This window comes from Prionailurus viverrinus, chromosome A1, assembly GCF_022837055.1.
Source record: "Prionailurus viverrinus isolate Anna chromosome A1, UM_Priviv_1.0, whole genome shotgun sequence".
Taxonomy (NCBI): domain Eukaryota; kingdom Metazoa; phylum Chordata; class Mammalia; order Carnivora; family Felidae; genus Prionailurus; species Prionailurus viverrinus.
The window spans coordinates 15,065,333-15,079,366 of NC_062561.1; the positions used below are offsets into that span (position 1 = coordinate 15,065,333).

A 14,034-nucleotide genomic window follows, 5' to 3' on the forward strand; every position below is an offset into this window, starting at 1 on the left:
CAGTAGAAATGAAATGCTATAAATCTTATGGGAAAAATAGGATATTTTAGAAGATACAACTATAAAATATAAGGCAGTATATAAAATATGATCAAAGACATTAAACAAAGTAAAAATAAAGCACAGGAAAAGATTTGAAAGTGAAACCATCAGGTCATAGTTATTTCTGGATGGTTGGGCTATGGAAAATATTATTTCTTCCTTTTATTTTTTACATTTCCCAAATATTTTTGCCGGGTACAAGCTACTTTTACACTAACAAATCCTATAAGATATTCTTTCCAACATTCGTTAGGAAAATGTTCAAACACAGAGAAAGACTGAAAGAACTTAGAATCTGAATTCTTACAAGTTGAAAAATTAAGAATTTGTACAAAGAACATATATATACTTCACCCACCTAGAATCTACAATGAATGTTTACTGTTTTCACTTTGTCACATATGAATCATCGCACTGGCCATACCTCAATCTATTTTATTATACTGAAGAATTTCAAAATAAGTTGTAAACTTAAGACACTAAACTCTTAAACATATCATTAGCTAGAGTTCAATTTTATTTTCAAATAAAAGTTACATAAAATTAAAAAACATACACAAACCTTAAGTGTACCATTCTATGAGTTTTGAAAAACGCACAAAACTATGTAACAAAAACCCTAATTATCATGATCACAACCCCAAAAAGTTCCTTATCTCATCCCTCAAAAGGGCCAACAACGTTTCTGATATTTTTCCATCCAACATTAGTTTTGCCTGTCTTCGAACTTCATATAAATCAAAATCTACAGCATGCGCCATTTTATGTAAAATTTCACTCAGCATATTTTTGAGATTTGTCCATGTGGCTGTTTATTATCAGTAGTTTGTTTCTCTTTATTGAGTAGTAGTATTCCATAGGGTAAGTATGCCATAGCTTATTTATCCATTCTTTTACTGACGAACACTTTGGCTGTTTCCAGTTTTCGATCATTATGAATAAACCTGCTAGAACACTCTGTACATCTTTCTGTGAATGCATGTTTTTATTTCTCTGGGAACACATCTAAGAATAGAATTAATGGGTTAATTTTTTAAATTTATAAGAAACTGGAAGAACTTTTCCCAAAATAGTACCATTGTACACTCGCACTGTCAATGTATGAGAGTTCCTATTGTTCCAAATCCTTGACAACATTTAATACTGTCAGTAGTTTTAATTTTAGTATGTTGGCCTTTCTGAGCAATTTAGCATATTGTCAGTAGTTTTCATTTTAGCATTTTTGGTACATGGTAGTACCTCATGCTTTACTTGCATTTCCGTGACAAAAATAAATTACGTTAAGCACTTTTTCTGGTGTTTATTGGGCACTTGCATATCGTCCTTTGTGAAGTGTCTGTTCAAATATTTTATTTCCATTTTTTTTTATTTAATTTTTTTTTTCCAACGTTTATTTATTTTTGGGACAGAGAGAGACAGAGCATGAATGGGGGAGGGGCAGAGAGAGAGGGAGACACAGAATCGGAAACAGGCTCCAGGCTCCGAGCCATCAGCCCAGAGCCTGACGCGGGGCTCGAACTCACGGACCGCGAGATCGTGACCTGGCTGAAGTCGGACGCTTAACTGACTGCGCCACCCAGGCGCCCCTTTATTTCCATTTTAATTGGATTGCAGGGCTTTTTGGTATTGCGCTGTAGGAGTTCTTTATCTTCTGTAATACCATATTTTTTTCTAGCATATTTGCTTTGCAAATATTTTCTCCCAGTCTACAGTTTGCCTATTTATTTTTTTAGTGGTGTGTTTTGATAGCTACTTTTAAATTTTGATGAGTCTAATTTATCTACTCTTTTATGGTTATTACTTTCTATGTCCTAAGGAACAACTGCCCAACCTCAGCTTGTGAAGACATTCTCCTATGCTTTCTTCTAGAACAGTAAGAGTTTAATGTCTTAAGTTTACAACTTACTTTGAAATTCTTCAGGATAATAAAATAGATTGATATATGGCCAGTGGAAGGAATCATATGTGACAAAGTGAAAACAGTTCTTCTAGAATTGTACTGTCCAATCCAATAGCCAGTAGACTGGTCTATAATGATTTACATAGCCATTAGTCTATACAAACTAGTTAAAATTAAATAAAATTCAAATTCATTACCTGTTACAACAGACATATTTCAAATACTCAACAACTATATATGACTAGCAGCTCCTTTACTGGACAATGGATGCAGATAGAGAGTATTCCTAACATTGCAGAAAGTTCTACTAAACAGTACTATTCTAAGTTTTAGCTTTATACTATAGTTCTGTCTATGCTCCAACTTGAATTAATTTTTATACAATATAGTAAGAGATCAAGGTTCATTGTTTTTCCATTTGGATATCCAGCTGTTCCAACATCATTTATAAAAAAGACTTTTGTTTCCCAGTAACTTTGCTCTGGTGATTCACTGAAAATCAAATGAACACAAATGTGTTGGTCTAGTGCTGGGATATTATGTTCCATTGATCTATTGGTCAACCTTTATGATAGTAACACACTAACATACTGTATACTAAGTCTTGAATCAGATAGTTTAAGTCTTCCAATTTTGTTGTACTTTTTCAAGACTGCTTTATTCTAAGTCCTTTTATGTTATAGGTCTTTTTCATTTTTAAATCTGATTATCAATTTCTTTTTTTAATTTAAAACAATTTTTTTAATTTTTTAAAAAATTTTTAAATTAAAAAAAAATTTTAATGTTTATTTTTGAGAGAGACAGAGACAGAATGCGAGTGGGTTAGGGGCAGAGAAAGAGGGAGACACAGAATCCCAAGAAGGTCCAGGCTCTGAGCTGTCAGCACAGAGCCCGACATGGGGCTTGAACTCACAAGCCATGAGATCATGACCTGAGCCGAAGTCGGGCGCTCAACCGACTGAGCCACCCAGGCGCCCCTAAAACAATTTTTTTAATGTTTATTTCTAAGAGAAAGAGAGAGAGAGAGAGAGAGAGAGAATGAGTGGGAGAGTGGAGAGAGAGGAGACACAGAATCTGAGGCAGGCTCCAGGCTGTGAGCTCTCAGCACAGAGCCTGACACAGGGCTTGAGATACTAAATTGTGAGATCATGACCTCAGCTGAAGTCGGACGCTTAACTGACTGAGCCACCCAGGTGCCCCAGATTATCAATTTCTGTAAAAAAAAAAAAAAAAAGCCTACTGGAATTATGATTTATATTCAAATAAAGTTATATTTCAATTTGGTGAGAACACATTAACAGTACTCTTTCAAGTTGTAATTATAGTATAATGCATGATTTAAGTTTCCTTGGTTTATCACAGCAATAGCTTGAGTGATCAATGTACAGATACTATGTGTCTTTTGGATATTTTTTCCTAAGTACTGCCATAAATGTAATTATTTTTCATTTTTATTTTCTAATAGTTTACTGCTTATATGTAATAACACAATTAATTTCTGTATATTAACTTTACATCTTGCAACCTTGCTATATTAATCTTTTGGTTTTAGAGGTTGTATTGTACATGTCTTAGGACTTTACACGTAAACAATCATGCTGTCTATAAATAAGAAAGTTTTGCTTTTTCCTGTCTAATCTGTATTTTTGAATTTCTTTCTCTTACCTAATTGCAATGGCTGGAACAGTTTGATCAATGCTGAATACAGTTAGCACAAATGGGCACCTTTCCTTTGTTCCAGATCTAAGAGACATGGTCAGATTTTCATCATTAAGTACAAAGCTAGCCATAGGTTTTCACTGATGCCCTTTAACAGACTGTGGAGGTTCTCTTCCATGTCTGATTTGCTGAAAGGTTGGTTTTGGTTTTTTTTTTTTAATCTGAAAAGAGTATTGAATATCATCAAATCATTTTTCAGAATCTGTTACTCACATGGTTTTTCTCCTTTATTTTGTTTACTCTGAATTCCACTGATTGATGTTTTGAATATTACACAAGTCTTGCTTTTCTAGAATATACTTGGTGTGGTCATGATGTATTACATCTTCATATATTGCTTGATTTGATTGGCTAAAATTATGTTAAGTGTTTTATGTCCCTGTTCATGAGGAATATTGGTCTGTAATTGTTTTTTTATGCCTTTTTTAGGTTAGGGTTATGCTGGCCTCGTGAAATGGGTTAGGAATTATTCCCCCTCTTCCATTTTCTGTAAAAATTTAAGATTGGTATTACTTCATTAAATGTTTGACAGAATTCATCAGTAAAACCATCTGAGATTAATGTTTTCTCTTTGTTAAGGTTGTAATAACAAGTTCAATTTCTTTACTATATAGGGCTACTCAGATTTTCTGCTTCTTCTGGTACCAGTGTTGGTAAATTGCGTTCTTCAAAAATTTGTCCATTTTGGGAGCGCCTGGGTGGTTCAGTAGGTTAAGCATCCGACTTCAGCTCAGGTCACGATCTCACGGTTTGTGGGTTCAAGCCCTGCATCAGGCTCTGTGCTGAAAGCTCAGCACCTGGAGCCTGCTTTGGATTCCGTCTCCCTCTCTCTCTCTGCCCCTGCCCCACTCACGCTCTGTCTCTGTCTCTCAAAAATGAACAAAAAAATTTTTTTAATTTGCCCATTTTGTCTAAGTTTCTGAGCTTACTGGCATAAAATTCTTCAAAATATATTATTCCTATATTTAAATGTTTATAGGATATGTAGTGATAATTCATTTCATTTAACATATTGGTAAAATGCTTTCAATATCTCTCCTCACTTGCCTGCTTCCCCTACTTTCTATTTCATTTAGATTTAATTCACTCTTTTTCTAGCTCCTTAAAATGGACTCTTAGGTCACTAATTTTCAGACCTTTTGCCTTTTCTAATATAAGCACTTAAAGTCATAGTGTTTTCCATAAGATTTGCTTTAGCTGCATCTTGTCAATTTTGAAATACTCTCACAATCATTCAATTTGCAATACTTTCTAGTTTTTCTTGTGATATTTTTCTTTTACCCATGGATTATTTAGAAGTATGTTTTTCAATTATTTGAGGTTTTCCTTTATATCTAATTCTTATTGATTTTTAATTTGACTTCATTGTGGTCAGGGAACATACTCCTTATGAATTCAACTCTTTTAAATTCAACTCTTTCAAAACATATTATATCCTTCAGCATATGATTTATCTAAGTCATTGTACCATGTGCCTTTGAAAAGAATGGGTATTCTTCAGTAGTTGCTGCATACAATGTTCTATAAATATCTATTAGATCAAGATGGTTAATAGTGTTTATCCATTCTGACAATCTGTGCTATAGTTGGATATAGGCGGATAAAGGCCTATCATTTTATGATTTTTTTTGCCTGTAGTTTCTTTGGCTTTTTTTTTGTTCTTCTCTTCTTCCTTTCTTGACTTATTTTTAAATAATTTTTAAAATCCAATTTTAATGTATTGGCTTCATAGCTATGCCTTCTGCATATCTCTTTAGGATTGCTCTAGGGATTACAATATATATCTAACTTTTCATAGTCTATTTAGAGTTAAAATTTTGTGACATCACATAAAATATACAAATGCTGCCATCACATAAGTACCTTTGCCCCTTTCATCCTTCATGCTATAGCTGTCATATGTACACATCTACATATACAGTTGACCCCCAAACAACATGGGTTTGAACTGCACTCATCCACTTACACAGATTTTCTTCAGTAAATACAGTATAGCACTATAAATGTATTTTCTCTTCCTTATGATTTTATTAGTAACATTTTCTTTTCTCTATCTTACTTTATTATAAGAATACAGTATATAATATACATAACATATAAACTATTTGTTAATCAACTGTTTATGTTATTGGTAAGGCTTCCAGGCACCAGTAGGCTATTAGTAGTTAAGTTTTGGGGGAGTCAAAAGCTATGCACAAATTTTTGACTGTATGGGCATCAGCACCCCTATCACTTATGTTAAGAGTCAACGGTGTTACAAACCCCACAATACAATGCTATAAATTTTCACTTATAACACACTGAAGCATTTTATATAAATAAGGAGGAAAAATGTTTGTTTTCTAATATTTTCTCATGTATTGATCACTTCTGATTCTTTTCAGCCCTTCCTAAAGATCCAAGTATCCATTTGTTACAATTTCTGGTTAGCTTAAAGAATTTCCTTTAGCCTTCTGACCCTGCAGGTCTGCAGCTGTCAAAATCTCTGGTTGTCTTTTATGTTGAAATACCTTATTTCATTATTTACTGTTAAAAAATAATACCTGATGGAAATACGATTTATACAAAGAAGTGAAGGGTATCAGATATAATAAGTATGGTGGCATACATAAAAGACTAATTTGTATCTAATTTATTAACATCTTAAAAACTAATTAGTAGGCCTCTGACAGATCTGGAGCAGTTATGTCTGCTGCTGGGGTTTCTACTACAGATGCAATAACAAAGCGTTCTCACATTTTCTACCTGTCTGATTGTGGCAGCCATGACTAAATGGGAGAATACAAGGGAAAAACATGGTAATACAGAAAAAAACATGGAGAAAGAATTTATGTAACTGAGAAATAACCTTGTAAACAGTAAAGAGCCTATTTTACTAAAAAAAACCAAACCAAAACCAAAAAAAAAACCCAAAAATCTAAAATTTGAGCTAGAAGAAAAAATATTTATAGGTGAAAATGACTGAAAATTATTTACCACTTCTTCAATAAAGATGTAGGGTGTATTTCCCTCCCCTTGAATCTCTCCTGGCCTGTGCCTAAGCTGATCAAAAGATATCCAGAGAAGTGACTACAACAGTTCCAGGACTAACATCTGAGAAGACAAAGCTTCAATGCTGGTCTCGTTAAACCCTGAGCCATCAGGCAAGAGGTCTGTCTTAGCTTGCTGGAGAGACCACGTGGAGAGGTACTGGGACCATAGGGAAAGATAGCAACCCATTTGAGGACGTTTCAACCACACCCCACCAAGAGATGATATCCATGTGGATGAAGCTGTGCTGGGCTCTCCAGACAGGATACTTGAGCTGAACACCACGGGGTAACCACAGTAAACACCATGTGAGGAGAATCACAAAATCAAGTTCTACTCAAATTGATGATCCATAAAGTTGTGAGATATGATAAATAGGCTGTTGTTTTAAGCCACCAAGTTTTAGGGTAACTTGTTACACCACAAAAGAACTAGAAGAATAGCTTACAATTCAAAGCAAAAATAATAACAATGTGAGGTTGATAATATATTTAAGAGTAAAATATATGACAATAACAAAAATAGAAGGTAGGTAGAAATATACTGATGTATATCAAGTGTCATAATGTCAAATCAAGGTAGAATACGGTAAGTTAAGGATGCGTATTATAACCCTAGAGAACCACTAAAAAAAGATAGTTTTAGCTCAAAAGCTAATAGAGGGAATAAAAAGGAATGCCAAAACATACTTAATTAATCCAAACTAAGGCAGACAATGAGGGAAAAAAAGGAAAAGAATGTAGAACTAGTGAAAACAAACAGAAAATCATGGACCTAAAATCAAACTTAATGGTAATTATATTATAAGTAAATCAAATAAACATTCCAATGGAATAATTGTTAGAATGGACAAATTAAAAAGGAAAATAAGGGGTGCCTGGGTGGCTCAATGGGTTAAGTGTTTGACTCTTGATTTCGGCTCAGGTCATGATCTCGTGGTTCATGGGATCCAGCCCCACGTCGGGCTTTTTGCTAACAGCTCTCCTTCTCTCTCTGTCCCTCCCCTGCTCATGTTCTCTCTCCTCCTCAAAATAAATAAACATTTTTTAAAAAAAAGGAAAATAAGATTCAACTTCATGCTCTTTACATTTAAAGATACCCTTTAAATATAAAGACATATTTAGGTTACAAAAAAACATGCAAACACTAATCACAAGAAAGCTATATGAATATCAAGGTGGATTTTAAGATGAAGCGCTAGCATAGATAGTTAGCACTTATCATTTCCTAACAAGTGGTCAATTCATTTAGAAGACAGTCACCTAATAATTTCAAAATACATGAAGCAAAAACTGACAGGAATGAAGTAAAAAGTAGAGCAATCTACAGTTACCACTGGACATTTATCTCTCAGAAAAATCAATAAGGATACAGAATATATATGAAAAACACTATCAACCAATTCTACCTTATTAATATTTAGAACACTATGCCCAAACAGAAAACATTCTCTTCAAGTGCATGTGGAATACTCATCAAAGGCAACCATACTTTGGGCCATAAAACAAATCTCAGAAAATATCAAAGGACAGAAACCTGACAGAATATATTCTCAGATGATAATGTAATTCAGTTATGAATCAATCCTTGGAAAATCTCCAAATATTTGGAAGCTAAGTTATACTTCTAAATAATCATTGGTCAAAGAAAAAATCACAGGGGATATGAGAAAAATACTTTGGACTAAATGATAGTGGAAATGTAATAAGTCAAAATTTATGAGATGCAGCTAAAGCACTGATAAGAAAAAAAACTTTTATAAATGGAAATTTACAGTTTTAAATACTTTTATTATAAAGGAAGAGAAGGTTAAAATCGATGATTTGTGTTTCTACTTAAGAAAATGGGAAAAAGAACAAAGTATACACAAAGAGGAAATGACAGAGTAGAATCAGTGAAATATAAAATGGGCAAATAATAGAGAAAATAAATGAATAAAAATCTGGTTCACTGAAAAAAAAATCAATAAAACAGATAAACCCCTTGTGAGACTGATCAAGAAAAAAAAAGAAAGAAAACACAAATTATCAATGCCAGGAATGAAAGAATATCATCAGAGACCTACAGACATTAAAAGGATTATAAGAGAGTATTATGAACAAAAAGTCATTCAAAAAATTTAACACCTTGGGTTAAATGAACAAATTTCTTGAAAGACATAAACTAACTGAGAGGAAAAACACAGAAAATCTAGTCCTATAATCATTAAAGGAATTGAATTTTTAATTAAAACTTTCCCACAGAGAAAAGTCCAAGCCTAGATTACTTCACTGTTAAATTCTATGAAACATATCAATCTTACACAACTCTTTTAGAAAACAGAAGAAAGACTTTCTATTTCATTTTATGAGGTCAGCATTTCCAATACCAAAATCCAATAAAGACATAAGAAATTTAGATACCAAGAACCTTCATGAACACAGATAATTAAAAAAAATTAACAAAATACTAGCAAATCAAATCTAGCAATAAAAAAATACACTAAGATAGAGTACAGCATTTTAAAACAATCAATGTAACCAGTACATTAACAGAAGAAAGGAGAACACCATACAATCAGTTTAATATATACCAAAAACATACAGACAAAATTTTACATCCATTCATGATGAAAACTTGAACCAGGAACAGAAGAAAACTTTCTTAAGCTAATAAAAGGCATGTACAAAAACAGAGTCTACATCGTATGTAATGGTAAAAGACCTAATACTTTCCCTGTAAGACTGTAAACAAAACAAGGATTTACCTTCATCACTTCTAATTCAAAAAACTGGTCAAGGCATTAAGGTGAAAAATAGAAATAGCCAAAGATTGGAAAGAAAAATGTCTTTATTCACAGATGACATAATTGTGTATGTGAGAAATCTAAAAAAATGACTAGAAGTGATGAATAGATAAAGCTAGGTCATGGGATACTAGGTCAACATACAAAATAAATTTAATTCTAGATATTACTTATGAAAATTTTGGAAATATGAATAAAAAAACTGCTTACAACAAAATGTTTTAAAACTTCCCAAAACATTCAGAAATAATAAACTACAAAACACTGTTGAAATAAAGATCTTTTTAAAAATGGAGAGATGAACTGCCAGAATCAATACTGTTCAACATCAATTTTCCCCCAAACTGATCTACTGATTCAGCACAATCCAAATCAATATCCTAGCGGGAGCACCTGGGTGGCTCAGTCTGTTAAGCATCAGACTCTTTTGGCTCAGGTCATGATTTCACAGCTTGTGAGACTGAGCCCCTGCGTTGGCATTCTCTCTCGCTCACTCTCTCTCTCTCTCTGCCCCTTCACCATGCACGCACTCTTTCTCTCTCTCAAAATAAATAAATAAACTTAAAAAAAAAAAATCCTAACAGGATTTCCTTAAAAGAAAGAAATTGACAAGCTTATTTTAAAATTTACATGAAAATTCAAAGTACCTTTAATATCCAAAGCAACTTGAAAATGAGAAACAAAGTTGGAAGACTTTATCTGATTTTTGAGACTAGAAAAGCTAAATAATCACTACAGTGTATTACTGGAGTGAAGAAGAAAGAAAAGTAAGTCAGTGAAACAGGGAATCTAGAAATACACTGATATGGTAGTTGGTTTTTATGAAAGTACCAAAACAATTCACTAAAGAATGGGAAGTCTTTTCAACAAAATCTTAAAAATCTCCATCTGAAAAAAATTTCAACAATCACTTCATCTCATACATATAAATTAAGATAAATAATCATAAAAGCTAAAACTATAAAATAAAACATCCTGTAGACAACATAGGGGCATGTAATTGAACTTGGTGGTAGGCAATGGCTGCTGATACAGGATAGAGACGGCATATTTTTAAATACTGATAAATTGTACTTCAAAATTTTTGAAAACTTCTGCTGATCAAAAGATGTAACTGTTCGCAAAAAAGAATAGTGAGCCACAGGTTAGAAGAAAATATTTGTAGACATAAATTTGGCAAAGGATTTGAATCCAGAATATTAAAGAGCTCCTATAACTCAATAATAAAAACACAAGTAAGCACAGTTTTTTAATGGGCAAAAGATTTGAACAGACTGTTCATAAAAGAAGATATACAAATGGCCAAACACATGTGAAAAGCTGCTCAACCTCATTAATCATCAGGAAAATGCAAATTTAGAATCACAATTAGATCATACTCCACAACCACAAGAATGACTAAAATGGAAAAGACTAACAATACCAAATGATGAGGATATGGAGCAACTAGTGTTCTCATATATTGCGGGTGGGAGTGCAAAATGGTGCTACTATTTTGGATTTCTGCTTGGAAGTCTCCTAAAAAGAAACATACACCAATCCTGTGATATGCCACTCTATTTCTGAGAAAAATGTAAATGTAGGTTCGTAAAACATATATAAAATAATGTGCATAGTCTTCTTCTTCTCCTTTTTTTTTTTAAGTAAGCTCTATGCCAAGAGTTGCATGCTCTATTAGTCTATCAGTCTATTAACTGAGCCAGACAGGCACCCCCCCCCATTCCCCACCGCCAATAGTAGCTTTATTCTTAATAGATAAAACCCAGAGAATGAATAACCAAAATGTGGTATGTTTACACAACGGAATATTCCTCAACAATAAATAGGAACAAACCACTAAAACACACAACTGTAATGAATCTTAAAACATTTTCTAGGTGAAAGAAGCCAGACATAAGTGTACATATTGATGGTTCCATTAATATATAGTTCTAGAACAAGCAAAACAAATCTATAGTGATAGAATAGTAGCTGTTGCTAGGGGACGCGAAAGGATAGACCAGGAAAGAACATGAGGTAATTTAAAATGCAGGTTTTATTATTATTCAGGTATGGTGAGGCCAACAGATCAGGAGATGACCACCATTAAAAAGAGTTTGTTACTCACAGTTCCCAAGAGGAGGGGGCCACTTCACACTATGCAAGGCCACATGGGGAAGCACCAGGGTCAGTTAGGAGGCAGGAGGAGTCAGAGGAAAGAAAACAAGGGTAAGAGAGTTTATTGTGGTTTCTGAGAGAAGAAACAGGCTAGGTGGGTAAGCAGGCCTAGGATTGGCTAGTTTGAATAACTTCAGCAGGCTGTGGGATGTAGGGGCTGTCCCAGGTTGGTAGCACATCACCATGAGGTGATAAGAGCAGGGAAATATTGGCCTGGAGCATAAGAGCCTGATAGAGAGAATGGGTGTGGATGGTCTCTGGATTGGTCAGTTTGTACATATGCAGGGCATGCTCACCAGCAAATCATTTACTATCTCTAGAAACTGGCTAGTGCTGGGATGAGCAGTCTCTACATGGTCAATAAGGTACCTGATGTCAAAACATCAGAATAAAAAGACATACTTGGAGGTGCCTGGGTGGCTCAGTTGGTTAAGCATCCAACTCTTCATTTTGGCTCATGTGATGATCTTGCGGTTTGTGGGTTTGAGTCCTGTATCAGGCTCTGTGCTGACAGCAAAATGTCTGCTGCAGATTCTTTCTCTCTCTCTCTTTCCACCCCTCCCCTGCTCTCTTTCTCTCTCTCTCAAACCAAGTGAACATTAAAAAAAAAAAAAAAAAAGACATGCTTAATACACAAGGGAACATTCTGATAATGGCAATGTTGTGGTTTAGATGGGTGTATGCATTTGTCTGCCTCATGACCAATGCTGGCCCTTCCCTATGTATTCCTGAATGGTGTGATATACCTCCTCCTCTTGGGAACTGTGGGTAACAAACCATCTTTTTAAAATTCAAACCAGGGGTGCCTGGTGGCTTAGTCAGTTAAGCGTTCAACTCTTGATTTTGGCTCAGGTCATGATCCCAGGATCATGGGATATCTCTCTCTCCAAAATAAAAAATAATAAAAATAAAATTAAATAAATTCATCAAACCAAACACTTAAACACATGCAACTTACCTCTTACAGACACTGATTTAATCTTGATATCAATTAAGTGTAACTTTTTATCCTAAATGCTCTAATATTCCTGAGACTATATAGTATATTAGCAAACATTATGGATCTAGCCTTGTTCATTGCTTCTCAAATCTTTCTGGCTCTAACATCAAATTTAGGAACTTGAGGTTAGGAGAGGGCAGGAAAATATGAGACCTGTATCCTTAAATGATAGTGGAGCAAACAGATTGAGTAGTTTCATCCTTTGACTGAGACACAACTCAAAGTGACCTCTTATGAGCACTTTGAAGTGAAAGACTTCTTTCAAGTCTTATGTATTAACTAAAAATGTGTCCAGATGCACCTGGGTGGCTCAGTTGCTTAAGCATCTAACTCTTGATTTTGGCTCGGGTCATGAGCTTATGGTTTGTGAGTATGAGCCCCGCACCACGCTCTGCGCTGACAGTGCAGAGCCTGCTTGGGATTCATTCTCTCTCTCTCTCTCTCTCTCTCTCTCTCTGACCCTCCACTCTCACATCAGATCTGGGCATGAAAAACAATGAAAGAGAGGTAGCATCTCCCAATATCCTTTCATTGCAGCCATTCAGAAATATCACAAATTCTAACACCAAATAAAGTATGGAAAACACAATCTTAGAATATAAAATGTATAATATATAGTTTTAAAAATACTCCTGCACTGTGTTTTTATCACTCAGTGCAGATCACTGAAATCTATGGGACAGCACTAGCCAACAGGTCCCCCCTAAGTCTTCACTCAGCCAAAGTGGCAAACGTGAGTGATGGTCTTTTGGACTAAACTAGGCCATCCACTAGCCCATGTCATCAAGACCAAACCCTACCACATTCCCATTAATCTTCAGCAGATAACACAGGCCATTTGGCAAAAATTACTCAATTTTCCTCATGAAAAGATTCCTCTTTATCCACACTTAGGTTTAGCTTCTTCTTTCCATTTTTAGAAGAGGTGTTCTTCCACCTGGTTATAGATTCCGTAAGCTTCTACCTACTTAGGGATGCTAAGTCCATCACCAACCCCCTCTCTAGATATAGGGGATTTCACTATTATTTGACCTTCCTCCCACTGAGAGGTGAGGTTATGTGCCCTTCCTTTAGATTGGGATAGGTTTTGTAACTGCTATGACCAATAGACATACAGGAGAAGTAGCACTGGGCCAGTTTCTGGTCCCCCACCTCAAGAGAGTGGCAGCTTCCTCTCCCTGTCTCTTGGAACACTCTCTAGGATCCCTGGGCTGCCATGTAAGAAGCCTGACTACCATGCAGGAAAAGCTTCAGTTGATAGCCCCAGCTGAGCTTAAACTTCTAGCCATCCCTCCAAAGGCTCCAGACATAAGGTCTTAGATCATCCTGACTAGACCATCCACTAGCTGAATACTACCAAGTGACCCCAGTTGATATCATGTAGACAGAATTGCCCACTGA

The 14,034-nt window shown here is 34.8% G+C and overlaps 1 protein-coding gene across 4 annotated transcripts in view; it reads right to left on the reverse strand.

The window, feature by feature from the left end:
- Positions 1-14,034, reverse strand: part of SOHLH2 (spermatogenesis and oogenesis specific basic helix-loop-helix 2) — a 54,429-nt gene that overhangs the window by 10,015 nt on the left and 30,380 nt on the right. Inside the window, exon 7 of one of the 4 annotated variants that reach the window (XM_047870774.1) lies at positions 11,369-11,612. The exons of the other annotated variants lie outside the window; for them this stretch is intronic. Within the exon in view, the coding sequence (XP_047726730.1) occupies positions 11,576-11,612 (37 nt within the window). The 3' untranslated portion in view covers positions 11,369-11,575. Of the gene's footprint in view, positions 1-11,368; positions 11,613-14,034 lie in introns of those variants that run through there. 4 annotated transcript variants of the gene reach the window in all.